General features: G+C 36.9%; 1 protein-coding gene and 1 pseudogene across 2 annotated transcripts; both read right to left on the bottom strand.

The window, feature by feature from the left end:
• Positions 1-4,727: 4,727 nt before the first annotated feature.
• Positions 4,728-24,158, bottom strand: LOC116302400 (uncharacterized). 2 transcript variants are annotated; one of them, XM_089027529.1, is made up of 20 exons: positions 24,024-24,158; positions 22,857-22,926; positions 22,475-22,614; positions 19,940-19,983; positions 19,354-19,429; positions 19,077-19,130; positions 18,570-18,634; positions 18,049-18,128; positions 17,175-17,245; positions 14,738-14,832; positions 13,866-13,928; positions 13,493-13,547; positions 12,743-12,875; positions 11,812-11,952; positions 10,538-11,494; positions 9,727-9,923; positions 8,959-9,003; positions 8,009-8,114; positions 6,587-6,702; positions 4,728-6,106 (listed from the first exon to the last, which is right to left on the bottom strand). In XM_089027529.1, the coding sequence occupies exons 1-20, from the start codon at positions 24,084-24,086 to the stop codon at positions 6,065-6,067; spliced, it is 2,613 nt and encodes an 870-aa protein (XP_088883655.1). In that variant the 5' UTR covers positions 24,087-24,158; the 3' UTR covers positions 4,728-6,064. The 2 variants fall into 2 exon arrangements, with proteins under 2 accessions (XP_088883655.1, XP_088883656.1); XM_089027530.1 differs by having other exon boundaries at positions 9,727-9,908.
• A 1,956-nt stretch (positions 24,159-26,114) lies between these two features.
• Positions 26,115-27,117, bottom strand: LOC148912556 (uncharacterized; annotated as a pseudogene).
• Between the last annotated feature and the right edge of the window lie 483 nt (positions 27,118-27,600).

Raw genomic sequence — 27,600 nt, 5'->3', positions numbered from 1 at the left:
CGCTTTCTCCCCTGAGTAGCGGCTGCTTACCCGAGAACAACATTCCTTTCCTATGAATTAACCAATCACGGCTTAGTTATCGAAATCCAGGAACCATTCGCGCCATATGGAAAACAAGATGCGTCGAAGGCTTCGAGATAGCAGCTAAGAAATTTCGCATCAAGCAGTTTAATGATCATCAGAAAGACGCTATACGAAAGATTTTACAAGAAAGCAAGATTTCTTTAAAAATCTGCCTACTGGATATGGGAAATGGCTCAAAGGAATAAAATGTTTCGAGACAAGCTCGAGGACTTTTTGAATAACAGGAGTTCGAAGTTCTTGAAATTTCATATAAACTGCTAACGCGACGTTAGAAGGTTGGCCATAAGATAACGCTTTAGCTAACGATTCGTGTTCACTTTTCACGACTTTTCTAACAGTGTGAACAAAACAAGACAAAACAACTTTTCTAACAGTATCAAATTGAGCTAATCCTCGCAGTATACGAGAAGTAATTACCAGAACTGTGAGCGTTACCCAGAAGTTTTAATACAATGAATACCCGTGGTAGTCAACGGTGTGACAGTGTCAGATTTAAAAGTTATTTAGCCTTTTTACGATTTTCTTTAGCTTTACACTGCATTCGTTGTTTAAAATAAGTGATCTGCGCGGCTCATCTTCTTCGTTTATTAAGAATACTTTCAGACTTTATATTCGAGTTCAATCTCTTAAATCTTGAGTCGTCTCGCTTAACTTCCACAAGTCTAAATTACGCTTTTTAAAAAAGTTTTCCAGTTTCTTTTTGCTTGTAATATTTTGGTACGATCTCGTTATGAGCAAGTACAAACTCGAATTCACTATCGGCGATAGCTAAACTTATAAAAATATAAATATTTTCTTTCTTTATGAACAAAGAAAACACTTAGTTCCGTCTCCAATAATTTTTTTTGGGCATTAAACATTTAACAAGAACGAATTCAATTTTAATTTCCCAAAGATTTTCTCCAACTTTCACTCAAAGTCGTCTTAGAATCATTTCTCTCGCGAATGTTTACAAGTTGTCTTGAAACACAATGACACTTATCTGATTGGTTGAACACAAACAATAGGAAAGGAATGTTGTGCTCGGGTAAGCAGCCGCTACTCAGGGGAGAAAGCGTTGCGTGACGACACTGAAAGCGGCTGTGGGGGAGACTAGTCACAACCGTGTTTGCACAGGGAAATGCAAACACAGCTCTAGGCCAATCACAGCACGCGTACTATCTGAATTATTTTATTAATTGTCATACATTTTTATTATATGTATAACTTTTCTAATGTCAGTTTGTGCTAAAATGTTGTCCCCCCTGAAAACCTCGACCAATTCTCGCGTTTCATGCAAAGTTTTCAGGCATTCATGTTTCTTGTCATCACTATTATGATTTTTGAGTGTTTGGGATTTCTGTGATTCTTTATTCTCGACTTTCACATCCCCATAATCCTTTGCGTTTTTGGGGGGTAACCAGAGGGTAAAAACCACTTATTTTGCGGAAGGCTGATTAAAAAATGTTGAAAATACCTTGTTTGGTATCCAAAGATAAAATGAAGAAGTAAAAAACAGAAAAAGATAGAGGCTTGAAGACGTTTAAGACCAAAACTCTTGATGATCTGTACACGCAAAAATAACTTGGAATAAACTGATAATCAATATTGTACAGATAAAAGCAGTTATAGTATAAATTCAATTAAGAAACCTTTCAATTTGGGACCGTTTTTTGATTGGTTACCCCCTAAAAAACGCAAGGCATTATTGGGATGTGAAAGTAGAGAATGCACTCTGGTCTCCCATGCTCACTTATACGACCTTTTGTCGCTATTATAACAATCTTTGGGTGCGGTTTGGGATTCCTGCGCTTTTAATTAAGGGACCCATAAGCCATGCGCTAGCGCACCATTTCGTCATACGCTTACACATTATTATATATCACTGTAATGATTTATGAGTGTTTGGGATTCCTGTGTTTCAGGGACTTTGTTGGTGATGATCGGTGACGTGACTGAGTGTTGGACCAAAGGTCTGTACCGAGCTCCTGTTCACCGTGTAAAGAACACTCATTCAGTCAGCCGCTACTCTGCTGCCTTCTTCTTTCAGCCCAACCTGAAGACAGTAGTGGAGCCTCTGGATATGCAAGCCACAAAGAACTACGAATACCATCCTACAAGGAAGGATTTGAAGATACCTTTTAGTTATGGGAATCAGCTCAAGCTAAACTACGACAAATACTTTGGTGGTGCAGCGACTAAAGTGCTGTACTGAGACCGCCCAACGAGACAATAATAATAAACTAAAGAACATGTAAAATATAATTTAACAAAAAGAGGTAAGGAACTGGTCAGAAAGTGAAGGAGTGGGCCATAAATGTTCAATTATCAAACGACCAAAAAAAAAAAAAATCACCCTTCCCTTGTTTTAAGCCCAATAGAGGCTTTGCACCATCACGTGACAGCAGCCATGTTAGATGTCAGGAACAATACAATCGTTTTACATAAGAAACTGAATGCAATTCCCGAGAACAAAGGGATTTTATTGTTCTGAATTCCATTTCAATTGGCAAGAAAAATTACCTTGTACTCGGACCCTGCTCCAATTATAACCAAAAACAATGGACCCGTAACTCCTTTTAGGGAATGCGGTCAACTTGGCTGTTCATTTAAGGCACAAAAGAAAGAAAGAAAGAAAAACAAAACAAAAAACAAAAACAAAAACAACCAACCAACCCCTGCTATTCATAACCCCTCCTCCCCTTTACTTTCTGACCAGTCCCTATGCTAAGGACGAGTGTCTAAGTTTAATTGATTGGCTTTAGTGCAGTCATTTTTACCTTCATCGATTCCTATGTTTATTCGTTATGATTAGATGAATAAGAAAATATACGTGAAACAATTGTTAAGGTGGCTGCCTACTTTTGAACGTTCGATTTGAGCCCACGATGTGCGCGCGCTCAAAAACCGCTGAAAAATCTACAAGATTTTATTGAAGAACCATACGCGTTTTGAGCTTCAACCGGGCAAAACTCTCAAATTTTGCTCGGGACTCTATATTTTTTGATAGCTCATTCGAAAAAACTCCTAAAAATCTAGGTTATATCAACATTTTAGGAAAAGTTTAAATCAGGAACACGTGAAAAAATAGATTTTTGTAGGGATTTTGTTCGACTTTATGAGATTTTTTAAGAGCACCGAAACTACAAAATATGACAAATCAATGTATCTCTCTGTCTTTCTGTCGAAAATATCCATGTATTATTGTAGAAGGATTGACTAGGCTTCGTTCGTGCAATCATATAGTCTGCAAATAACTATTATCTTATGAATCTTAATTTTTTTCCAATCTTTTCCGGTGGCGCAATTTTTACTCCAAAAGCTCGTGCGTAGGCTTCCATTATATGCTGATTATCTCCAAAACGAGCTCGGGACACCCTATTTTTCTTTCCAGATTTTGAATCAGCATTAAATTTCAATTCGGAAAATCGAAGTTTTAAGAAAAGCTTAAATCAATTTCCAAAAGTAGGCAGTCACCTCAAAAGAATTATCCAGATGCCATCGTCAAGGCAAGAACCTAACATCAACCCGCCAAAATTCAATGAAGACATACTAGCCAAAATATTTAATTGTAACCATTTGATTTGATTTCATTCTGTAACAAATCATGCGACAACATATCGTTATAACCTCAATTTTTGAGTCGGGTTTTACTTTGTGTACCCCTTTGTCACTGTAATGATTTTTTGGGCTGTAAAGGATGAAATTAATAATATAAAATCATATAAAAATCATATTTTGCACGTTATTTCATATTGTTATAGTCTTCTTTCCAGGTGTTAAGGAAAAAAGAGTAGCCAATCAAATCGTTAATCATTTTTTTTGAAAAAAGAATCAATCCCATGCGCCTTTGCGCGTCCAATCCCGCTTGAGGTGCAGGGGAAAAACAAAATGGCGGACAAAGAAAATACAAGGAGAAATGTTATTTAGCCGATATTTTAAGGCTTTAAAATGTTTCTGCTTTAAATAATATGTTGTCCAGATGAGACCAGAGACATTTACCTTCATCGGTCAGGTTATTTTTCATCGATTTTATTTTAAAAATGAACCTTTAATCGCTCTTGAAGTAGCTGAGGAAACTGAACTTTCTCGATTTCTTGATAAGATTTAACCTCAACCTCCACATGTTTTGGTGCAACTCGACGGCCACAAAACTGAAAAAAAACCCCCCCCGAAAATTCAGTAACATTAAGAATTGAAGACAGTTTTATATTTAAAGAGGAGAATCATCCATTTTATGGATTCGTATCGAAAACATTTCATAGCAATGCACAATACCCGTGTTTTGATATTGTGACCCGTCAAGTTCCTTAAATTCGCATGAGCGCGCAACCTTGAGAAAACGGTCTATATAGAAACCCTTTTGATCGATATCCACCAAAACTCATTTTTTCGTCTGTAATGGTCTAGTTGGTCGCTTGTAATTGGAAATCGCAGTAAACAACTAAACACGCAGATACGATGGGAAATGACTCGCTATCATTATCTGCGCATGCGAGACACTCGCCCGTGTGACGCCATCATTTCCGAAAGCCTTTTCATTTTCGCCTTTTCTCACTGATACGGGCCTCCGTTTTCAAATGTCTCCAACTCTAGAGAGCGTTTTCGAATGTATGCGCATTAGTGTAGACGCAAGGGAAACAAAAAGTAAAAGAGAAGAGAAATCAGATTTAACGAACTAGCTTTATTTCCAGTAAATATCTCTTGCATTTCTATCAAAAATACGCTGGGTTCCAGAGCATCTCTCGCCCCAGTTTCTCGGCGCTAGGATTCGAAGCGATAACGAAACCTACGACCAATAAGCACTAAAGCGAGAGCCTCTGAGACCCAGGGTACATCAAGAATAACTAACGTTAGAAACTATTTAAACTGGAACATAATCATTGCTATAAAGCATTTTGTCAAGGAAAATATATGATTAATTTTGAATTATAAATAACTTTATCAAAACGCTATATAAATCTATAAATTTCTATTTAACAGGAACTATTTTTTCGTCCTTTTTTATTTTGTTTGTTTAGATTGTTTTTGACGAGCGACGTTATTTTACCCTTTAACAACATGCGCTTGGGCGTTTGAAAAACTAATATCAAAAGAAATCAATAATAGTACTCCTTTGAATGCCTTGTATGATAACGGATAGGCTAATCAAGATCAGAACTACGTTTTTACTTACAGTGAGCACACTCCAACCAAGAACACTTCGATCTCTACCACCAAGAAGGCTAAAGGGATTATCTACGGTATGCATTTTTTTTAAAGTGACAAAGAACTCGAGTTGTTCACGGTTCTAGTGTTCTCAATGTAATATTGCCCTAAACCTCATTGATTGGCTAAGGTGGAAAAAGTATTAGCCAATCAGAAAACTAAAAATATATAAGCTGCAATGAAACTTGAGTGACTGGTTTGATGAAGTAGCATTAACCAATTAGTGAACTAGTACTATGTAACTAAGGAAGAACAGAAACCTTCGTGATTGGTTGAACTGAGAAATTATCAGCCAATCTGAGATATAGAACCAAGTTACTTTAGCAGGTCCTTTTCCTTGTCAAACAGAAACCTCAGCAATATCAAATAACAGAGTTACAGTCTACTACCCTTGGTATCCCCCTATTGTTTGACCTTAGGAAATAACAACCAATTAGAATGGACCTTTGTCACATGGCAGCCATGTTGACTTGAACAATATATTTCCACAGCGTAACCTCGCATTCAAGGGCTTCAGGACGAAGTTCTGCGCGGGGTTCAACAAAGGTTGTTATTCTGAGTGGAATAACTATGTATAACTATCACTTCTTTCAGACGATCTACTGATTTGCCAACATGTTCTGAACAATGTGCAATATCGGTCTTACAACCGCGATAAGAAAACAGGCTTGATAACCAGGAGTATTTCGTCCTTTCCTCTGTAATAGAGAACGCATTTGTTGATAGTCCTCAAAGTCAACAAACCCATTGCTTTTATTGGATTTTTCTTCTTTTTTTCTTTTCTCTTCTGTGTTTAGTGTGGCAGTACATCTCGACAGGTTGGACAAGTTGCATGCTGCATGAGAGATACAAACAGTTCAAAATTGTCAAAGAACATTTGGGAAAATCACAGTCTCTGGTTCGACAAACTGTGATAAAGAAACGACTTCTGGGCTGAAGTAAGTCAGGGCACGGCTTAATCCCAGATAGAACCCTGAAACAACCTGTGGGCTGATGTAAGTCAGGGCAAGGCTTAATCCCAGATAGAACCCTGAAACAACCTGTGGGCTGATCCAAGTCCGAGCTTGGCGAACTCACATATCAAACCCTGGAACAACCTCTGGGCTGATATACGTAAGTCAGGACATGGCCAACTCAAAGATTGAATCTTGAAACAACCCTTTTGGGATGAAACAAGTCTGGGCATGGCGAACTCACAGATCGAACCATCTCTTCACTTGCCATCTTAAGCAACGTGGTGATACAGGGACCATGGTTATAGGGTAAACATTACGGTACACATACATGCATAAAGTAAAGAGATCTCTTGACTTACCATTTTCAACCACGTGGTGATACAGGGACCATGGTAGACGTGGTTACAGGGTAAACACGTGATCATCTCATCGAGTGCGTAATCATTCTGACATATACAGCAGGACGACGATGAGTCTAAAATCAGAACATCATTACATCACTTATAGAACATACATTCATATAGTTTAAAACATAACCATTTACACAACATGGTAATTCATTAATACACCCCTTGCAACACGTGGGAATGCAACTCAATTTGAAGGACATAACAAAAGGTGCCCAATTCTCAGGAAATTGTTATCTTTTATCCTACAAATTGAGCTCCTTTGACGTCACGTGCAAGGGGTCTATATTTCAAAAAGAAAGAAAAAATGCACGACCTTGGTATTGAGCACTGCAAATCAATACTAACAATAAAAACATTCTCATTCTATAGTGGGAAGCGTATTTACCAGTTACAGTTATCTAACATACGGCCCTTTTTGTGGATTTTGATTGGCTAAGTTACAAGTTACTATTGGATTTCTCATAAAATCGTGGTATACTGTATTTCTCATGACATTTTTAATTGTGCTTGCGCTATCCAAGTAGGGACCAGTCATTATTTAAGTCGGAGGGGAGGGGGGTGGGGGTTGGAGGAAAAATTGTTTACCTTTTGACCTTCTAAGGCCCCCCATGTTCCAATAAAAAAAATTGGGGGCCTGCCATTTTCTCCTCCACTCCCCCCCCCCCCCCCCCTCCCGACTTAAATAATGACTGTTCCCTTAGGCATCACTGCTTCACTTCATTGTGTGATATCATTACATCGACGCACAAACTATGCCTGTCTAAACATCAAAGTAAAGCACTGATACCTTATTGGTTTGCGACAAGGAGCACAATTAAAGTGCTAATTATACAGCTTCTCATTAATCCCATATAGGTAACTGTCCAATTATTTTCTTAAATGGACAGGTCTTGTTGATATGGGATTAATTAGGCAGCTATATAATTAATAGGTAATGGGATTTCATGCTCCCCAATCAAGAAATAATTATACTCGAAAAATTCCTCTGACTGCCAAATTGGACTCGGCCTATGGCCTCATCCAATTATGTCGGTCCTCGGAATTTTCCTCGTCCAATTATTTCTTAATTGGACAGCATGGAGTCCTATTACATATACTTATAAGCCTTTGCACAATATTTTCAGAATTGATTCTTTAGATAGTGGTGAGTTGATTATGAAAATATTTCGTCATTTGAATGTTACGTCATAGTCATTAACATATTGGAAATAACAAATTATTTTCACAATCAGCTATTCACTATTTAAAGACTCAAATCTGAAAATGTTGTGTAAAGGCTTACAAGCACGATTAAAAATTGTCAAAAAGAAAAAACGTGCAGAATTGTTCAAGGTACGGTACATAGCACAGTAATCTCCTGCAGTATCTTACCAAGGATGTCCTTAGTGACTTTCTTTTTGATAAGTGATTCAATAACTTCCGGTAGAGCACCTGGTGGGGTGTCTTCTGACTGAAACTCTGAATGGCTTTCTATAAACTGAACATACATTATCAATCAGAAAGCTATTGTTTGACTTAGTAAAAAAAAGTACCTATATACAAGAGAGAGAAGTGTCATTGAGTGAGCCTTTCCAGAATTATTGCCATTTGCAAAAAATGTGAGCTCGGTAGCTACAAGCTGCACGCTGAAATTTTTTTTTTCTCGCTGCCCTCGTAAATCAAACCTAATCAGCCGATGCTTTCATATTTTTGACTAACGGCAGCGAAAAACCTATTTCAGCGTGCAGCTTGTTGCTAAACAGTTTGCATGTTAATGCTAATATCAATAAATAAGGGACTGGGGCTCAGGATTTATATTAATATTAAGAAATGTTTCCCAGCACAAAAAAGGTCATACTAATATTGGCACTAATATTGAGTGTGAGCACGTTTGGATGAATACTTAACTGAGTAGCAAGCTTTCAAAGTTGCAAAAATAAGAGAGCATATGTGTTTCAATGACAGCATCCCCAAAAACCATACATTCCCTCCTATTTACGATTTGCCTTAAACAGCCTTGAAATTGGTCTGTTTTTGCCCAAACATCCCAAAACTTGATAAACGTAATAACTTAAGTGTGATCTTTCATGGGATTGGTTCCCGATCACGTCCTCAATTTAGGTAAGGCCAATCCAGACTAACACTTAAGGTGATCAAATAGAGCTTTTAATTAAGTCATAAAGTATTTCTGGGTCCAAAAAAAAAAAAAAAAACTAGAATGAAAACGAAACATTATTGAAGATCATTACTTTTGGAAAACTTGGTTTCACTTGACGTCATTTCCTGTAGCGAAATGTGGAATAATAAGCTGAACCGCAAGTTTTTAAGATAATTCTACTTACTTGTCGTATGAGAGCTAAAAGAAGAATCTCACTCCCGAAAACCAGCTGTAAAATAAATACAAATAAAGAATATTAATCATCAATCGATGCACTAAGTTTGTTTTAAGAGGGCTACACATAATAGAGCGCATACTATAACTATACGCGTGACAAAAATAACTATCAAAATTGTACAAAATAGCGCAACGTTTGTGTACTAGGTCTATGGTTTAGAGCGCATACTATAACTATGTGCGTGGAAAAAAAAAATTAGTGCAAAGTTTTGTAAGTCTACGGCTTACTGAACTTTACTAATTTGTGCAAATTTGTGTACTTGGCTTACGAAGTTTTTCACGGATATAAGGCATACACTCTATTGCTGTCACCCAATAACCCAGTTGCCCCCCCCCCCCCCCCCCCAAAGACAATCGATCAAAATAGGTGAGTAATGGTGAACTAATCATCTACGTAATGAATGAACATGGTTCGTTGAAACAGAAGTACTGCAATACCCATTTAACTTAATTGTGAATGAGAAAAAAAAGACCTTTGCGCTTCTTTGGGAAAGTGCTTCAAACTCAAAAAAAAAAAAAAAAAAAAAAAAAAAAAAAAAAAAAAAAAAAGAAAAAAAAGCAAAAAGAACCCCCCTGTGTACATAAAGAAACTTTCCAACGAATTACAGTGCGTGAGTTCACTATTAATCGTAATGTCTGTAAAGTAGAGTTTGAAAGACATGATAAAAAAATTATATCTGATACAGTATATTCTGGTTAAAGTAAAAAGACATACCTGAGGTGGGAGAGGTGCACTGGGCATCATAGACTCAAACATATGAAAGAGTGGGTTGAAAAGGTACGTTTCATCATCATCATCATCATCCTCGTTATCATCATCATCATCCTCGTCATCATCGTCATCATCATCATCATCCTCATCTGAGGGTTCATCTAAGTCTGGTAAGTCTGATAAATCTGTTAAATTTATATCTTTACATGAGGTTTAGTTGCTCGAATGTACCCCCCCCCCCCCCCCCCAAAACAACTTAGGCATAATGTTTTCCCATTTCAGACCCAATGCAGTCATTCTCTTGAGAATAAAATTCCTTTTCTCATACAGGGTTTTCAATAGAAGCCGGCAACCGGCAGACTCCGCCGTCTACTCTTGCTAATTCGGTCACCTACTCAGCCACTTCCCTATGAAATTGTAAATCTTGATTAAAGTTCTCCAAACTAGCAAAATGTGTGCACAAAATAAGTTTTTACCCAAACTTTGTTGCTGTACTACGAAAACTGCAACGCAATCGAAACTACGTTGTCCGCCATCTTGAATTTTTGTGAGAAGAGTGAGACTGGTGACAAGCATGACTCGATTTCATGCTCCAAGGATTTCCGGTTTACTGCCTATTTCAATTTCATAACCGCCTACTAAAAATTTTATTGACAACCCTGCTCATGCGCAACCGTTAAACAAAGAAATAATTTCCAGGATGACACATGGTGTGAACTTGGAAAAAACATTATGCCCAAAATAAAAAGGTCTAAATATATATTATGATACGATGAGCGGGAAATATCTCAATGCATTTATGAAAACTACTTACCCATGTCTGAAAAACTGTGATCATCATCATCATCTATGTCTTCCCATTCATCATCATCATCACCATTAACAGGGCATAACCCACATATGCACTCATGCTCATCATAATCATCTCTAGAATGACTGTCATTATTGATATCATTGTTGGATTGTAGGCCAGCCTGAGCACTACTTGTGGGATTATTCTTTCCCTGTACCCCCAAGCTGCTTGAACAACTTTCACATTCACATCCATCAGAATCATCACACATGTTGTGATTACTAGATACCACATTTGTAGAGCTGCTCAGAGTGTTAAGTGTACTTGAGGAAGAAGATTCACTCCCATTATCTAACGATGACAGTAAGTGATTCTTGTCATCACTCTTCAAATCCTTCTTAATCAATGTCTTCTTAGATTTCTTTTGAGCATCGCTATTGCCCAATCTCCCTTGAATCTTAAAGTCTCTTGCATCATCAGAATCATGATACATGTGATGATGATTAATTGAAAATATACCAGACAGCTCTCCATGTGACGTTGCGGTACTTTCAATATCTTTGTCCGTTTTTCTTGTAACTTCACAACCCGTACAGCATTCATCATCATCGTGATCCTTATAATGGTGATGGATACTTGATGAAGCACAAGCTTCATTTGACTTTGCTCCTGAATGACTGGGATTTTTTCCTTGATACATTTTTGATATTTGTCTGTTATTTTGTCTATATTTATTACTACAGTCATCATCATGATTGTGATCATCATCATCATCTCCAGGATGATTGTGCATAGTGTCAGATGTTCTCTTTAGTTTTCTATTCAATGTGGTTCTTGGAATGCAACGGCTGCACAAACACTGGACTCTTTTGCAGTTCATGGTGTCTTCTGATTTGATAGCCGTAATCCTTGATGTTTTAATGGTGCTAGAAGCTTTGTCTTTATTTGCTGAAGGACCTGGTTCATCCAGTTCTTCTTCTGAAGTAATTACAAAGAAAAAATGTAAAAGAATGAATCTATGGAAGTGGGAAACGAAAAACAAAAAAAAAAAAAAAAAAAAAAAAAAAAAAAGGGAAAGCAAAGCAGTGCAGTGCAAGGCAAGAGAAAAAGACAAGGGAATGAAAGAGATTTAGCATGGTTGTAAATGTGGGACTTTTCTTTCCAAATCGAGAAGTTGGAGGTCACTACTTATTCAAATCAAGAGAGTGTGGCTGTCATTGGTAATTGATCACAGCCTGTCATTGCAGTACATATCTATAATACTGTTCTATACAGTCATACAAAAGTCTACTAACCACTATCATCCATTATTAACTCTGGTAAATCAGAGTAGTCTCCTTCGTCTTCATCAGAAACAAGGGGTGAAATTTGTGCTTCGACACTGGATATACGCTGTCGTTTGCTAGTGGGTTGGGAAGAAGGACTACAGCTTCTGCCTGGAATGGAAATAAAGGATATACATTCATATTGTGGATATACTACTAAAGTCCTTAGAAAGGGCTGCCTGCCAGTGGCCAGATTACAAGTCATATTTTACTACTGACAGGCTTTATAATTATTTATTTGTCTCTAGCTGAATGGAGAAAAAAAGTCCATGATAAGAATCGAACCCATGACATTCTGGATACCGGAAAGATTCATGATGAGTGCCCATTTCCTGGTTTCGTTATGACATCCTTAAGACCTGCACACTGCTAGGTTGTCATATTTTACTACTGACAGTCTGGATACCGGTCAGATGCTCTATCACTGGGGTACAGGAAAGATTCATCATGAGTGGTAGCCTGCGTCACATCTGGAATTTTCTTCGAAGAAAATTCCGGATGTGACGCAGGCTACATGAGTGATCATTTCCTGGTTTCATTATGACATCTATAAGACCTGTACACTGCTAGGTTGTCATATTTTACTACTGACAGTCTGGATACTGGTCAGATGCTCTACCACTGGGGTACAGGAAAGATTCATGATGAGTGCCCATTTCCTGGTTTCATTATGACATCTATAAGAACTGCACACTGCTAGGTTGTCATATTTTACTACTGACAGTGGATACTGGTCAGATGCTCTACCACTGGGGTACAGGAAAGATTCATGATGAGTGCCCATTTCCTGGTTTCAATATGACATCTATAAGACCTGCACCCTGCTAGGTTGTAGGCTAGCCATGCCCTGTGTTAGGCCAGTCCAAAGGTTTTTTCAGTGAATCGTTTGTAGTAATATTACCTTTACTAAACAGGATTGCTTGCTGGACCAGCTCTCCTGTCTGGCTGCACTTCTTCTGTGCCTGTAGGTTGATTGCAATAGCCTTGTCGTAAAAGCCCAAGTGGTAATATGCCTTAGCATACCGAAAATAGCCCTAGTGTAACAAAAGAGGTGAACACATATTATCCCTCATGTTAGTTATTTAAACATTATCAGTCATCACCAGCAGAGCTTTCAATAAAAGGTGGCTACCAGCGGTTAATTGCCGGATACTTCACCTTAAATTTCAGGCTATTTTGAGAAAAAAATTCATTCATTTTCAAAGAAAGTTATATACAAACACCAGTGGATTCAGCCCCCTATTTTTTAGTACTATACCTACTACAAATACTATTGAAAGCTCTGCACCAGGATCTTTGAAGCTCATTAGGGGAGTACAATTTATTGCAGCAGTCAGGGAGGCCACTAATAGAGGTTGGCTGAAAAATGTAGTGATACAAGACCACTCACCTGAAGTGCAACACTGTTAGGTTGCAAGTTGCAGCTTCACACACGACAAATTTTCATTGTTGCAAAGAGTTTCTACTTGATCACAAAGCAATATGCAATTTTTTTGTGTAAGGTGTGCTAATATCAGCAGCAATTGCTTTGCATCTTGCAATGCAACAACGTTGCACTACGAGTTGTGCAATTTTGTTGCTTGTATTACAGCAATGTTAAAAATTACTAATACAAGAGACCATGGTCTATGATGTATCATACAAAATGTACCTTGTCCCAAGACGGATTCAAACAGATTGCTCTTCTTGCATCTGAGAGAGCTTCTCTGTAACAAGAAAGCAATGACAAGAAAATTCAACATTCAAAATTTCAACATATTATTAACATATTATTTATTAAAAGAATGCAGTTTTCAACATTATGCAAACTTGGTAGTTCCAAGCTGTACACTAAAATTTCATTTTTCGCTTACGTCAATCAAGAATAATCAGTAACTGTTAGTACCTATTTTAATGTTGAATGACAGCAGTAAAAAAATTCAATTGTAAAGGGCAACTTGCAACTACTGAGCTTAAATATCAATAATACCAGTAAACTAACATACCAGGGCACCCTAAGTTGCAGTTTATCATAATTGACATACCTATATTTTGCAGCACTCAGGTAGCTCTGTGCTCTATTCCCGTACAGGACAGCATCAAAAGGCCTAAGATGATATATAAAGATTTTTTAGGCTGTAAGTGTGTGCCCAATGATTAAAACCTGCTATGTACAGTGTGTGATTCCTAGGAATAAAAAAATATACTAGAAGAATGGCAGCTAGGTAGAATACTCCAGTTTCGAGTTCTCTTTGCTCAGTCTTAGTCTCGGTTGTGCGTTATAATATTCAGCTACTCAACAATAACCTGTGGCATTTTAATCAATTTGTATTGTTCCATAGTACATACATTCCTTACTATACAATGGAGCTTAATGAAAGAAAAGAACACAATTGTATACAATCGAGGCTAAGACTGATAGGCAAAGGCGAACTCAAAATGGGAGTATTAGTCATTTTACAAACTAGCAAGGGACTGGGTGAGGTTTTTTTATTTCATTTCCTTAGGAAAAAACTTGTGTCATTTGAGTAAGCATCTCAAGATGTAAGTCAGAAGTAAGTAAGTCTGGCAAATTGGAACATGGTAGAATGAAAAGACCCAGAATTATTGGCTTTTAAAAGTGTCAAAAATTTACAAAAAAAACCATAACCATGTAGTATTTTTTGAAGGTTTGTAAATCTGTCTCTTTAATGATATCGTTCATAATTCAAAGTTATCATTAATGGTATAATGCCAAAAGCCTTTAGAAAGTAAGTTAGAGTGATGTTTAGAAGGAGGTCAATGGTTATCGCAACAAAGATAGTTACCACCAAACTAGACAGATCATTTAATTTTATAAATGCACCAGTTGAATAACAAATGTGGCATATTGCAGACAGGTTTATGGACAACAGTAGCGGCTTATGGTTGACTGTACCTTAGCTTGATGGCCTGACTGTAATATGAACATGCTTTGTTGTACTTCTTAGCATTGAACAACCCATTGCCTTTCAGCTTCAGTTCATCACATCTCTAAATAACAAGAAGAAATACATATGTAGATATAGCAACATCTTATTGGTTTAAGTTGCGCGCGCAAATACTTTTCTAGTTTGTATAAATCATTGTTTATAACTGATTACTTTAGCCCTGATGATGCACTAGTGGTGTGAAAGCTTGGTAAAAATAACGTGGTATAAACAAATTTTAGCTCAGTTGGTAAGAGCGCCGGTCTGTTGTGCGGGAGGTCGTGGTTCAACACTCAGGGTCTCAAAATAATTGAGAAGGTGCTGCCTTTGTAATTACATCTGCAAATGGTTAGACCTTCACGTGGCTCGGATGATCACGTTAATGGCGGTCCCATCCCTAATTAACTAGAGACATTAAAAGAGGACCACGAGTTTATCAGTTGAATTACTGTCAAGTGTTATCCTCTATAAACAAAGTTAATTTATTTTAATCATGGTACCCACATGTAACAATATTCTAAACGATAAGAAATTTCAATCCAATTTATTGTATAATATACTACAACTAGAGTTTATACTAGGTTTTCAAGGTATGTGTGTGTGTGTATCATCTTCACATTAATTTTTGTGCATAAGATCAGGGCTTAAAATAACGGCCAGAATTGGAACTTGTCCAGTTTAATTTTTTCCTTACGAAACGAGTCATGACTAAGCTTAAACCGTTTTGGCCAGTCATCATGACCATTGACTTACTGGCCTTCATTTTAAATCCTGAAAATATGCATATTTGTGTGTTACTGCGATTCTCAATATTCTATGTAAAAATGTATGTACATAATCCAACAGGTGAAATTGGTTTTCACTGCGATAAATCAAAATGACAGTCTTCCAAAACAAAAACTGTAAACAAATCCCTCAGATTTGATTGCCTGAATGAGAATGAAATAGAAAACATGCCTACATGCCATGTTAGTCTCTCTTGTTTGTATGCGTGCTGTATACACTCAAGTGAAGAATCGTTGTTGGGTTCAGAAACATAGAGCATAGAAGCCAGGGCTTCTGACAGGATATGCGGGTGCGGACCCGCATAATTCGCCTTTTTCCGCACAATCCAACGATTTCCGCATAATCCGGCAAAATCCCGCATAATTCGTCAAAAATCTAAAGAAAACTTAATAATCAAGAAGAAGTGTATTATAATGTTTTCTTATTTTGTTGAAATTACGAATTTTGTATAGTTTACTTACCAAATTTCAAGCAATAAACAGCGTTTAAAACTGTTTATTGAGTCATACGTGTAATGAAAAGGAACAAGGCGTTCTTAGTTAAAAACCGTGAAAGAGCCTGGTAACTAGCCTTAAATAAAACATACTCTCTGATTGGCTAGAAGTGTATTCGCAGACAAAATTTTCGCGCGTAAAATAATATTTCTCTCGTAAACATTTGAGATCTAGCAACTTCTATAATAGCTCAAAATGGATAAATTCATTATGAAACCGTTAATTATGGAAAAAAAGAAGAAATTAACACGATTTAAATTATGCTATTTATAAGGATTTTTGATTTTGTGGAGCGAGTTAATTTCCTATAATAAGGCGTACATAATAGATAATCTATTACTGCGCAGTAACTACGAATATGCAAACGATATATTGTTGTGCAAGGTGAGGTGAGGTGGTAAATAACGTTCAGATTTTTTGTTAAGCTTCAAAAACAGATCATAAATTTAAGGTTTCAAAAAAAAAAAACATTCAAAGCAATGTTTTGGAGAGAAACATATCGAGAAGAATTGAGTGTAGTGCGAAAAACAAGATTACACGTGTGGATTAAAAACCTGAGATAAACAAGGGCCGTGTCAAATAAAGAAGCAAAATCAAGGTAAAACCGTAAATAATTGCGTAAAACTTTAGTTAAACAAAGTTTGGAGCTAAGTAAAGAAGCAAAATTTTAAAAAAACATGTATAATCCTGTAAAATAAAAATTCAGAATATTTTTCGATTGTGACGTCATCCTGCATCCTATTCCGCATAATTTGCCATTTTCTCCGCATAATCCAAAAAAAATCATTTCAATTTTTTCCCCGCATCCTGTCAGAAGCCCTGAGAAGCTGAGACCGAAATGGCACCTGGGAAGTATGTTAATTAGATGCATGCTGTGACCGGCGACCCGTGGCATCATCCAAACTTAAACGCAGGTCTTTTCAACACGTGTTTGGCATTCTAAACCGACTGCATGGATGTCGCAAATGAATAAATCATAATATGATTATGTCATTTCCCATGTGCCACTTGTGTCTCAGCTTTCATGTTTTATGTTTCTGAACCCGACAACGATTCTTCAATTGAGTGTATTGGTTTGCTAGGTATCTAGACATAGTGATGTAACATACAACTCTCAATTACATACCCCGTTGTTGTCTTTCACAAGCTGTTCAAATGCATCAGTCTGATCTCCAACCTTCTGAATATGATTCATTGCTGGATACAACAAACATACAACTGTTAATATTACTGCACACAGTGTACAGGGTGACACTGGCATATGGAGGGTGGAGTACAAGGGGGCACGTGCCCCCTACCCACCCCCCCCAATATTTTTTGGTAATTAATTGAAAGTAGTTTTGTAAGTTGTTTAAAATTATCGTTTCAATAAGAAATTTTAATATTGAATTAATATACCCCTTGCGGCATGTTGGAATTCAGCTCATAGGTTTCCAATTCTCTTGAGATTGAAATTCTTTTGTTTTGTCCTCCAAATTGAGCTGCTTTAGCGTCACATGTGAGGGGACTATATAGATTTTTTATATATACTTTTTCATTCTAAGTTTCTCCCCCCCCCTCCCCCAATCCTGAAAAGAAATGGGACTGTGGGGCTAAGACTAATGTCTACTCAATGGGTAGACATGATGTCATTTGGCCAATCATCAGACCGATCAACATGTCGTTGACTGGTCAACTGGAACCAGCCCACTAGCCAGACAGTAGCATTACCAAGGAAATAATTCAAACCAAGTTGGTGGCCTTATATTCATTTCTTCTCTTGAAGAAAGAAATTTTGGGTCTTCCTTATTGTAGCAAGCTTTATTTTATTTATTTATTTTTTTTTTGCAGGGTATTGTTTAGCTCCAAATTCATTGTCCTTGGCTATTGCTTTATTGTCTTCATGCTTCAGGTGCCTTGCAACAGCCTTGGTTAGGATTATGAGAAGCTGGAAGTATTGCCTATTTCTTCTATTTACTTTGAGATTTTTCTTGGTAGGAGCAAAGAAGATCTTTTTGTACCTTGATTTAATAAAACTAGAATGATCAATCCAGTGTCATCCCTTGGGAGCTTGTTACTTGGAAGGAAGTTTGAAAACTTCCTAAAAAAAGATGCAATAAGAGGAAATTAATGATGGAAAGCAACTGAACATTTGTTTATTCAGTCAGCCTGCTGGTTGGTCATGCCAGTCATCCATTGGTCGGTTGGTTGGTCAGTGGGTCAGTCAGTCAGGTAGTCAATCAGTGGTCAGTCAGCAAGTCAGTTGTGTCAGTCAGTAAATCAGTGAGATTGTGGTTCAGTCAGTCAGCAGTCAATCAGTAAGTGGGACAATCAATGGTTCAGTTAGTGAGACAGTCAGTGAGTGTTGTTATTCAGTCGTTGTGCCAGTCACTCATCAATCAGTCGTTGTGTGAGTCTATCAGTGGCTCAGTCAGCAAGTCCTTGTCAGTCAGTCTGGCATTCAGTGGGTCAATCAGTCAATCATAACATAGATAATATTTATTATCATAATATTTATTGTCATAAATAATAATATACTCACTTCAAAAGCACATCAATAAGTTGGCAATTCTTGGCCATATTCAGTGCATCAGACAATAAATGACACTAATAAAGGAAAATACCATAGCAGGACAAATTAAAATAAACTAACAGTATTTATAGGGAGGAAATCCAAGGACTGTCCTGCTTTGAAAGTCTTTGTGGTATGTCATCCAGCATATACATGTTGTATTGCTTACTATCAATCACATGACTTTTTTGTACTATAGTTGACTGGAGGCTACTTAGAAGTTATCAGTCTGATAAGCATCTGATACGGCTGTGTATTTTTATGAGTCAGTGACGAGTAAAAATGCAAGCCGTATAAGATGTTTAGCCTACTGATAATGTGTTTATCAATTACTTCTGCAAAGAAATGCTCAAACTCTCTCTAAACTCTATCGTACCCAGCGCGAGCAGATGAGAAGACAGTGCTGATACGGTCTCATGTCACGGTATCACACGTTCTTTGCATAATTAAATGATAACGTTCCAAAATTTTACACACCTCTTTTGTCTGTTCTACTACATGGAAGACATCATAAAGAAAACAAGGAGAATTCTATGGAAAGATAAATTTAAACAGAAATCAGTAAATATAAGGCCATTAATTAAGATAGACCAACTCCCAGATAGCTCTGTTATACAACCGAGGTCGTGGGTTCAAGACTCCGCGGCCGCTCTCACACTTAAGTCTCAGTCTTAAAATATTTGAGTAGAAGGTGCTGCCTTTGATCTAAAAAAGTCTGTACCCTCCAAATTATATAATAAATAAAATGACATACCATAAGTGAAAGAATCATATCCACTGCTTCTTCTGCACAGTCGGCAACACTGATATGCTTGTCAGATAACAGTTCGCTAGATTTGGTTGAAACAATAGTAATAACTGCTGTGAATTACTTAGAACTAAGCGCACTATGCTTAAATGTTACACCCATGTGTAAAAAATCAAATATCTTATTTTTTGTCAATTTTTTTAATAGTAAAATTTAGTTGAACCCTGAACTGTATAAAAATATATGGTTCCTTGATATTGACCACACATGTAGCTAATACAGGAGTAGGCATTTTGCATGATACTTGTACTTAAAAGCCAAAATAAACCCTGATACTTTAACCACTTTATTGAAATTGCTGGAACACAAAGGAGTCAAAGACAACAATTTATTATCTCTGTCCATACTCTAGCAATAATACATATGTTGCATAAGGTTCTAAAAATGTATTTTTATGTATATAATTCAAGTAAAGAAATCATAATAAGATTTACCATGTCATTTTTAAGGCCGGTTTAGACGGTATGATTTTTGCCTACAACTATTGCCTACAATCCATTTGCAGCAAAAAAAGAAGCAATGTATTAATTACCTTTGTTTTGGTATTAGCTGTTTTTGCTGTAACCAGGTTACCACCTGTAAAGAGCAACAAGGACTTGTTGGTGTGTGTGTGACTCAAAGGACTCAAAGAACGTTTAGCTAAGCATCAAAAGTGGTTTAATGTAATCAGACATTTCATAATTAAACTTAATCAGTTATTATTTACTTGTATTGTCAGTGGTCAAATGTATTTGGTCAAATGTCCAGCCAAGGTAAGGCACATTATTTACTAGTTAATACAATGGTCCCTTTTACTAAACATTTGTCCGATGATTGCATCTTATTCGCAGCCTTGTAAAGACAAAGACAATCGTAACAAAGGTGATGATGATGAAGAAAATTCTTGCAATGATGAGAACTATTAGAATAATGATGTTTAACGGTAGTGATGTGAACTATGTAGAATGATGATTATTTAACCGTAGTGACGTGAACTGTGTAGAATGATGATTATTTAACCGTAGTGATGAGCACTATATAGAATGATGATTATTTAACCGTAGTGATGTGAACTATGTAGAATGATGATTATTTAACCGTAGTGATGAGCACTATGTAGAATGATGATTATTTAACCGTAGTGATGAGCACTATATACAGGGCTTCTGACAGGATGCGGGGAAAAAATTGAAATTATGCGGGACTTTTTTCCAGATTATGCGGAGAAAATGGCAAATTATGCGGAATAGGATGCGGGATGACGTCACAATCGAAAAAATTTCTGAATTTTTGTTTTTACAGGATTATACAATTTATTTTTAAATTTTGCTTCTTTATTTAGCTCCAAACTTTGTTTAACTAAAGTTTTATGCAATTATTTACAGTTTTACCTTGATTTTGCTTCTTTATTTGACACGGCCCTTGTTTATTTCAGGTTTTTAATCCACACGTGTAATCGTCGTGTTTTTTCGCACTACACGCAATTCTTCTCGATATGCTTCTCTCTAAAACATTGCTTTGAATGTTTTTTTTTGAAACCTTAAATTTATGATCTGTTTTTGAAGCTCAGCAAAAAATCTCAACGTTATTTACCACCTCACCTCACCCTGCACAACAATATATCGTTTGCATATTCGTAGTTACTGCGCAGTAATAGATTATCTATTATGTATGCCTTATTATAGGAAATTAACTCACTCCACAAAATCAAAAATCCTTATAAATAGCATAATTTAAGTTGTGTTAATTTCTTCTCATTTTTTCCATATTTAACGGCTTCATAATAAATTTATCCATTTTGAGCTATTTTAGAAGTCGCTAGATCTCAAATGTTTACGAGAGAAATATTATTTTACGCGCGAAAATCTTGTCTGCGAATACCCTTCTAGCCAATCAGAGAGTACGTTTTATTTAAGGCTAGTTACCAGGCTCTTTCACGGTTTTTAACTAAGAACGCCTTGTTCCTTTTCATTACACGTATGATTCAATATACAGTTTCAAACGCTGTTTATTGCTTGAAATTTGGTAAGTAAACTATAAAACATTCGTTATTTCATCTAAATAAGAAAACATTATAATACATTTCTTCTTGATTATTAAGTTTTCTTTAGACTTTTGACGAATTATGCGGAAATCATTCGATTGTGCGGAAAAAGGCGAATTATGCGGGTCCGCACCCGCGCATCCTGTCAGAAGCCCTGTACATAGAATGATGATCATTTAACCGTAGTGATGAGCACTATATAGAATGATGATTATTTAACCGTAGTGATGAGAACTATATAGAATGATGATTATTCAACCGTAGTGATGAGCACTATATAGAATGATGATTATTTAACCGTAGTGATGAGCACTATATAGAATGATGATTATTTAACCGTAGTGATGAGCACTATATAGAATGATGATTATTTAACCGTAGTGATGAGCACTATATAGAATGTTATTTAACCGTAGTGATGAGCACTACATAGAATGATGATTATTTAACCGTAGTGATGAGAACTATATAGAATGATGATTATTTAACCGTAGTGAACAGAATTATGTACAATGATGATTTTTTTAACCGTAGTGATGAGAACTATGTAGAATAATGATTATGTTGATGATGTTCTTATCTCAACTCCATCAACAACAATAACAGAACTTTAATTTAAGAGGATAACACATGACAGTTTACATTGATTAACTAGTGGCCCTGAAAATTATGATAAAATATATATAGAAAGAGCATTTTTACACACATGACAAGGCAGCCATATTGGTGTACCAAACAACAGAAACTTTCTGCACAGTTTTTGCTCAAAAATAGAGTTCAATTCCACGGGGATAGAAAATGTATCGTTTTGTTACACCAAACATGGCTGCTTTGACATCATGTGAATGCTCTATAAAGGCTGGTTTAGACGGTACGATTTTTGCCTACAACTTTTGTACAAGACACTCGCATCTGTTGTAGGCAAGTTGTAGGCTTGATTTACACGCTACGACTCGAGTTGTAGGATGGTGCATCGTGTTTTATAGGATAGTTGTAGGCGAAAATCGTACCGTCTAAACCGGCCTTAAGAGTACTTTACTATACCTTTCCACCGTTCTCATCCTCTTTACTGAAGAGGAAGTATGGGGTCAATATACAATGCTTTGCATGGAGAACCTGCTTTTCTCTTGATTTGCTATCCATTGACAACCAATTTTCAATAGGTTTTGATATATCTGGAATGTCTGTAAAAACATTATTTATCGAATGCAAATCAAAATATCCTTTATTTTCGTTTCCATAGCAATAAATAATATGTGGAGTAGTGGCTGGCCCTATGAATATTGCCAGAGCCTTGAAGTCCTTGGGGTTGGCATTACATGTACGTGCAACATAGGCATAAAGGATGATGATGATGAATCAAAATATGATTTATTTACTGAAAAACGAAGCAAATAATAAATGTGGGATATTCGACTAGCTGTACCTTGGTATGGGATATGGAAAGACGAAATCACAAAACTGCCCTCTCCACTTGGATGGCCTGATGGTCTTGCCTGTAAGCATATCAACAAAAACACAAATTATATCTTTTTACTATAGAAATTAGTTCACTTATCTCTCACTTCTGAGGTCTCAGTAATCTTAGATTCCTGAACTTGGGAGCACAAGTGAGTAGAACTTTTGGCTCTTTCCCCTATCAACAACAGTAGCAACAATAACAGCAATGACAACAACAGCAACAACAGCAACAAATAGCAAAATAGCTACAACAGCAGCAGTAACAACAATTCTTGGTTTGCAATCAATCCCTAGAGAGCACAATAACAAAAGTGATGTCTGCCATGTTGGAAGATATAACAAAAGAGTTCATTGTAAAATCTTTGTTCAAATTCTTCCAACATGGCTGCTATGACCTCTATTGCAAACGAAGAATAGTAGCATCAACAACAGCAGCATTAGCAACAAAAGCAGCAGCATCAACAAAAGTAGCGACCACAAAAGCAGCAACAACAACAAAACATGAAGTATCATTAAAGATTCTGAAGGAATAGGGTTGCTTTCCAAAATTGCCAAATAAAAATATTTGCAATACAAATATAAAGAGAATATTTTAATAATTCCAAAACACTCGACCAATTCACAGGAAAATCCTGAGATTATCGTCTCCTCGCGCTTCCATACTAACACAGACAGACACGTGAAAAAGAAATTGTGAGTATCTGTCTTCGAAGAAGCCAAAACCAACCCCCTAATTATCAATACTTATTACTTTCTTGAAACGTTCAATCTATCTTTGGGTGATGAAATGTGCTATCAAATATTTATAGATGAAGAGGTGAGTTGTGGGATTATGTAAAAGGCGAACCCAGCAGAGGTGACGAATGACAATATGTTGAAGAAAGACACACTTTTCATCTACTCCTTAGCTGTTTTAGGAAAGCGTTTAATCGTACGAAGTTCTCATAACCTCTAGCTAACACAACAAAGCCTAGCAAAGGCTGTGAAGTTATTTAAAGGAGAAAACAACAAGGTCTTCGGACAAGGAAGGAAGGATATTTGTAGAGTAAGCAAAGGCGCGAAACCCGAAACTCCGCACGAAGACCTCGTGAAATTTGATATTGTTGGTATAAAAGAACCAAAAAACGCTTACCTCGGGTAGAGTACTCTCTCTAGAAGGACTTGCGTCTCTTCTGGAGCTTGAGGCTTGCCCCATTTTGGGTGTTTTTGGTTGTTGAATTCAGTAAAAGTTCTCAAGTTCCTCTCTTCTTCCTCGAAGTGAGTGGACTTGGTCACAACATACGGGACTTTGGTTTGCATTGTGGGTAGGACGATCTACTTCCGTTTCCGGTTTTATACAGGTAGATTGGATTGGGGAAAAATCCTTAAAACGGGTTAAATTCAATAAATGACCACACAGAGCAAAAGAAGTGCTATTTCGCAATGATCACGTAACATTTCAATGCTTTATTTTACGTTTCAATGATTTTATTGAAATTTTTGAAGAATGTCCATACATTTCCTCATACTCGATACCACAGAAACTAAGCTTGGGCTACCTGTGGCAAAAGCTGCCAAAAATCGTGTCCAATAATTATTTATAACAGAAACAAACGGCAACAGAAAGGGCTTTTACAGTGAGGACACTCTAACCGTGAACCCTTCGAGTTTTTTTGATAATTTCTGATAATTTTTTGATAATTTCTTGTGAACTCTTTACTGTCACCATCTAAATGAAGCAGTGAGCTCAAATACACCAAGTAACTAAAATAAATCTTTTTTTCCAATGTCTGCCGTTTGGTTCAGGGTGGTATGGCTCAGACTCGTACCGAGTCGCTTTTCTCTTATAGCGCAGCGCACTGATTCTAAAAATAGCTTAAAGATTCGGACAAACATTGCATTCTGTTTAACCGCTACGAGGATTATACGAACCGATTGTATTATTTTTACTTAAAGTTACAATAATAACCCAAGTAAACTAAGATCAACTGCGATCGGCTGTGAAAATTATCTGCTGCAAGTAAACTAGTAAGTTTGTTTGTCCGAATTTCGCCTTTGTCTTCGTTTTTATGACGTCACAGTTGCGCTGCGCTATTGATCTCACGCTATGGTTGATGGGAAGGATCTAGTGAGTGTGCGGTGCTAGGGTTATCGCGCGCATCGAAAAATGCGAATGAAAGACAACTTGTGCCTACACTCTTGAAGTTAAAAGGCATAGATAAACTTTGCTGCGTGCTGTCAATGAAATGAAAACTCCATGTTTCTACCGGTGAAATAGGCATATTGGAAAAGGATTTTTAAAATATCCGTGCAGCTGCTAGGCCTCTCGCAGATCAACAAGCTTAAATGGGGCAGACTTTAAAATGAGTAGCTCTTTCACTTCTCGCACTGCAGTTATCATCGGCTTCTATGCTAAAGGCTTGATATGTTCAAAGTCAATGATATAGATATACAGTAAAAAACCCTCAATACCGGACCCTCAGTATACCGGAATTCTCTCTAAACCGGACAAAAGTATTGGTCCGGAAATTTTTTTCCATATATCTTTTGTAAAATAAACCTCAGTAAACCGGAACCTCTCTATTCCGGAAACCGGAGGATAATTTCGGTACCAACGCTATTTGACAATAGAATTCAACCCCACTAGTCCGAAAGAACGTACCTTTGTTTCGGAACTACAGGGGCAACTTCTAAACTCACAAAATCATCATCGAAAATTTTCTTTAAATAGTAAAGCTTGATCACAAATTGACATATAAAGACTAATAGATTGTTTTTCAATGTATGAATGTTCAAACAGAATGCATAAGGAAGGTTTAATAGTGTTGAGAAATACTAAAGATTGAATGGTTCGCGAAGTTGCGGCCGCCATGTTTTTTCATGTCACATGGCTTTGGGGTCAATCCCAGTCCATTTTACCGGGGATTTTGTTCAGATCATATTTACAATGTTTCTTCTTGGCGTTCTTTTGAAGAAAAAAGAAAGAAATTTGCTTAGTTTTGATCTTATTGTTGATATTTTTACTTTAACTTTCGTTTACGTGTTTGTTTATACTGACGCCAAACGATTAGACACAAACATATTTTCAATAGTGTGATATCGCACCTATTCAAATCGAAAACAAAAGGAATTTGCAAAAACCTCAGTATACCGGAATCCCCGCTAAACCGGAAATTTTTATCGGTCCCAGCAGTGTTTACTGTGTTATAATATTGCCACTGCCCTGCCGCTATGCTCAATGAGTTTAAACACTACAAAAATTCGTTAGAATTATATCTGTCTGGTCTCTTTTCGGGATTTTCGCTCTGACTAGCGAGTCTTTAAGCGATTTATTTCTCTTGTAAGAGACGAAAGGAGGATCAGGAAAGATCCTTTTAAGGTTGTGGTTGCCAGTAATAAGGTGCCAATGCTTCATTAAAATGTTTTTGATGTTCGGTACGGCTGCATTGTACATAGTGACGAATGGTAGCATTTTACGATGCGATTTTGTGTTTCGTTTTTTAAGCGCCTCTTGTCTTCCAATAGATTTAACTTCTTTAAGGATGTTTGTGACAAAATCTTTCGGATAACCTCGATTGTGGAGGCGTTTGGTGAAGCTTTGTATGTCGTTTTCAAAAGCTTCGGCTACGGAGTTGTTACGTAGTAGTCTTAAAAGCTTTTCCCTTGACAAAACCCTTTTTTACGCTAGGTGGGTGACATGATGAGAAGTGGGTGTATTGGAAGGTTTCGGGTGGCTTAAAATGTTTTCACATCTAAAATGTGTGAAGTAGGGAATCTTGGTCCTTTATAAACTGTAGTGTCGAGAAAAGTTACGCTCTGTGATGATGTTTCACAAGTGAATTTTATTGTGTTGTGGAAATTATTAGCGGAATCAACAAATTTTGTGATCTCTTCTTCAGTTAAAGTCCACACAGAGAAAACATCATCAATAAAACGTTTCAAGACGAGAGGTTTGTAGGGACTATTAGATAACAGCTTTGTTTCTAAATGTGCCATAAAAATGACAGAGAAAGCAACAGTTATACTATAACTACAATAAACGTCAGCCTAAGAAGAAGACGAAAAAGACGAAGAAGAAGATCAAGAAGAAGAAAAAATCTAAAAACAAGATGTTTTAATTGACTTTTAGGCCATTCTTTCTTATTTCATTCTAAGCAAAATATAAGTATAGGAAATACAACCTTAGTTATCGAGGAATAAAAACTAGCACGCGTAGCAATAGACCTTTTTACTGATACGGCGGCCATCTTGAATTATGGGATGCCGATGGGGCAAACATACGTAGACAATAGACCCTTTTCGAGTTCCAAATTACCGCTGTGTTTCTTGATTACAGACTCATTTGCTCAGGCTAAGCCTCGAATCAGTGTCTAGGTATTCACAAATACCAACGGTAAAGTAAAGAATGCAACTTCAACAATACGAACACTTTGAAACTCGACGGACTTTGACTAGCCTCCTTCGCAGCCGTTCTTAGGGTCGTCACGCAACGTAAGGAAACGTTGCGTGACGACCCTAAGAACGGCTGCGAAGGAGGCTAGACTTTGACTGGAACACGTGAATATTCCTCACAAAATCGAAGCTAAGCCTGAGTAAATGAGTCTGTAATCAAGAAACACAGCGGTAATTTGGAACTCGAAAAAGGTCTATTTAGAAAGCGTAAAGTTATAGAAAGATACATGCTGACAGCTGTGCAGTCCATATATTTTCCATCAGTTTCCCCTCGGCAT

The sequence above is a fragment of the Actinia tenebrosa genome, unplaced genomic scaffold (genome assembly GCF_029948245.1).
Source record: "Actinia tenebrosa isolate PJP-AT-01 unplaced genomic scaffold, QUT_ActTen_1.0 PGA_scaffold11__36_contigs__length_13525064, whole genome shotgun sequence".
In the NCBI taxonomy this organism is placed as follows: Eukaryota; Metazoa; Cnidaria; class Anthozoa; order Actiniaria; family Actiniidae; genus Actinia; species Actinia tenebrosa.
The sequence above is the reverse complement of the archived record's forward strand: the minus strand, read 5'-3'. Positions and strand labels throughout refer to the sequence as shown.

Excerpts from the sequence above, each read along its gene's own strand:
- LOC116302400 (XM_089027529.1), bottom strand. The coding sequence starts at position 24,086 with ATGGGGCAAGCCTCAAGCTCCAGAAGAGACGCAAGTCCTTCTAGAGAG. Across the intron at positions 18,635-19,076 it reads TAGTAGAACAGACAAAAGAG|TGTCATTTATTGTCTGATGC; the intron begins GTGTGTAAAATT and ends TTCCTTTATTAG. Across the intron at positions 18,129-18,569 it reads CTTATTGATGTGCTTTTGAA|GAAGTTTTCAAACTTCCTTC; the intron begins GTGAGTATATTA and ends ATCTTTTTTTAG.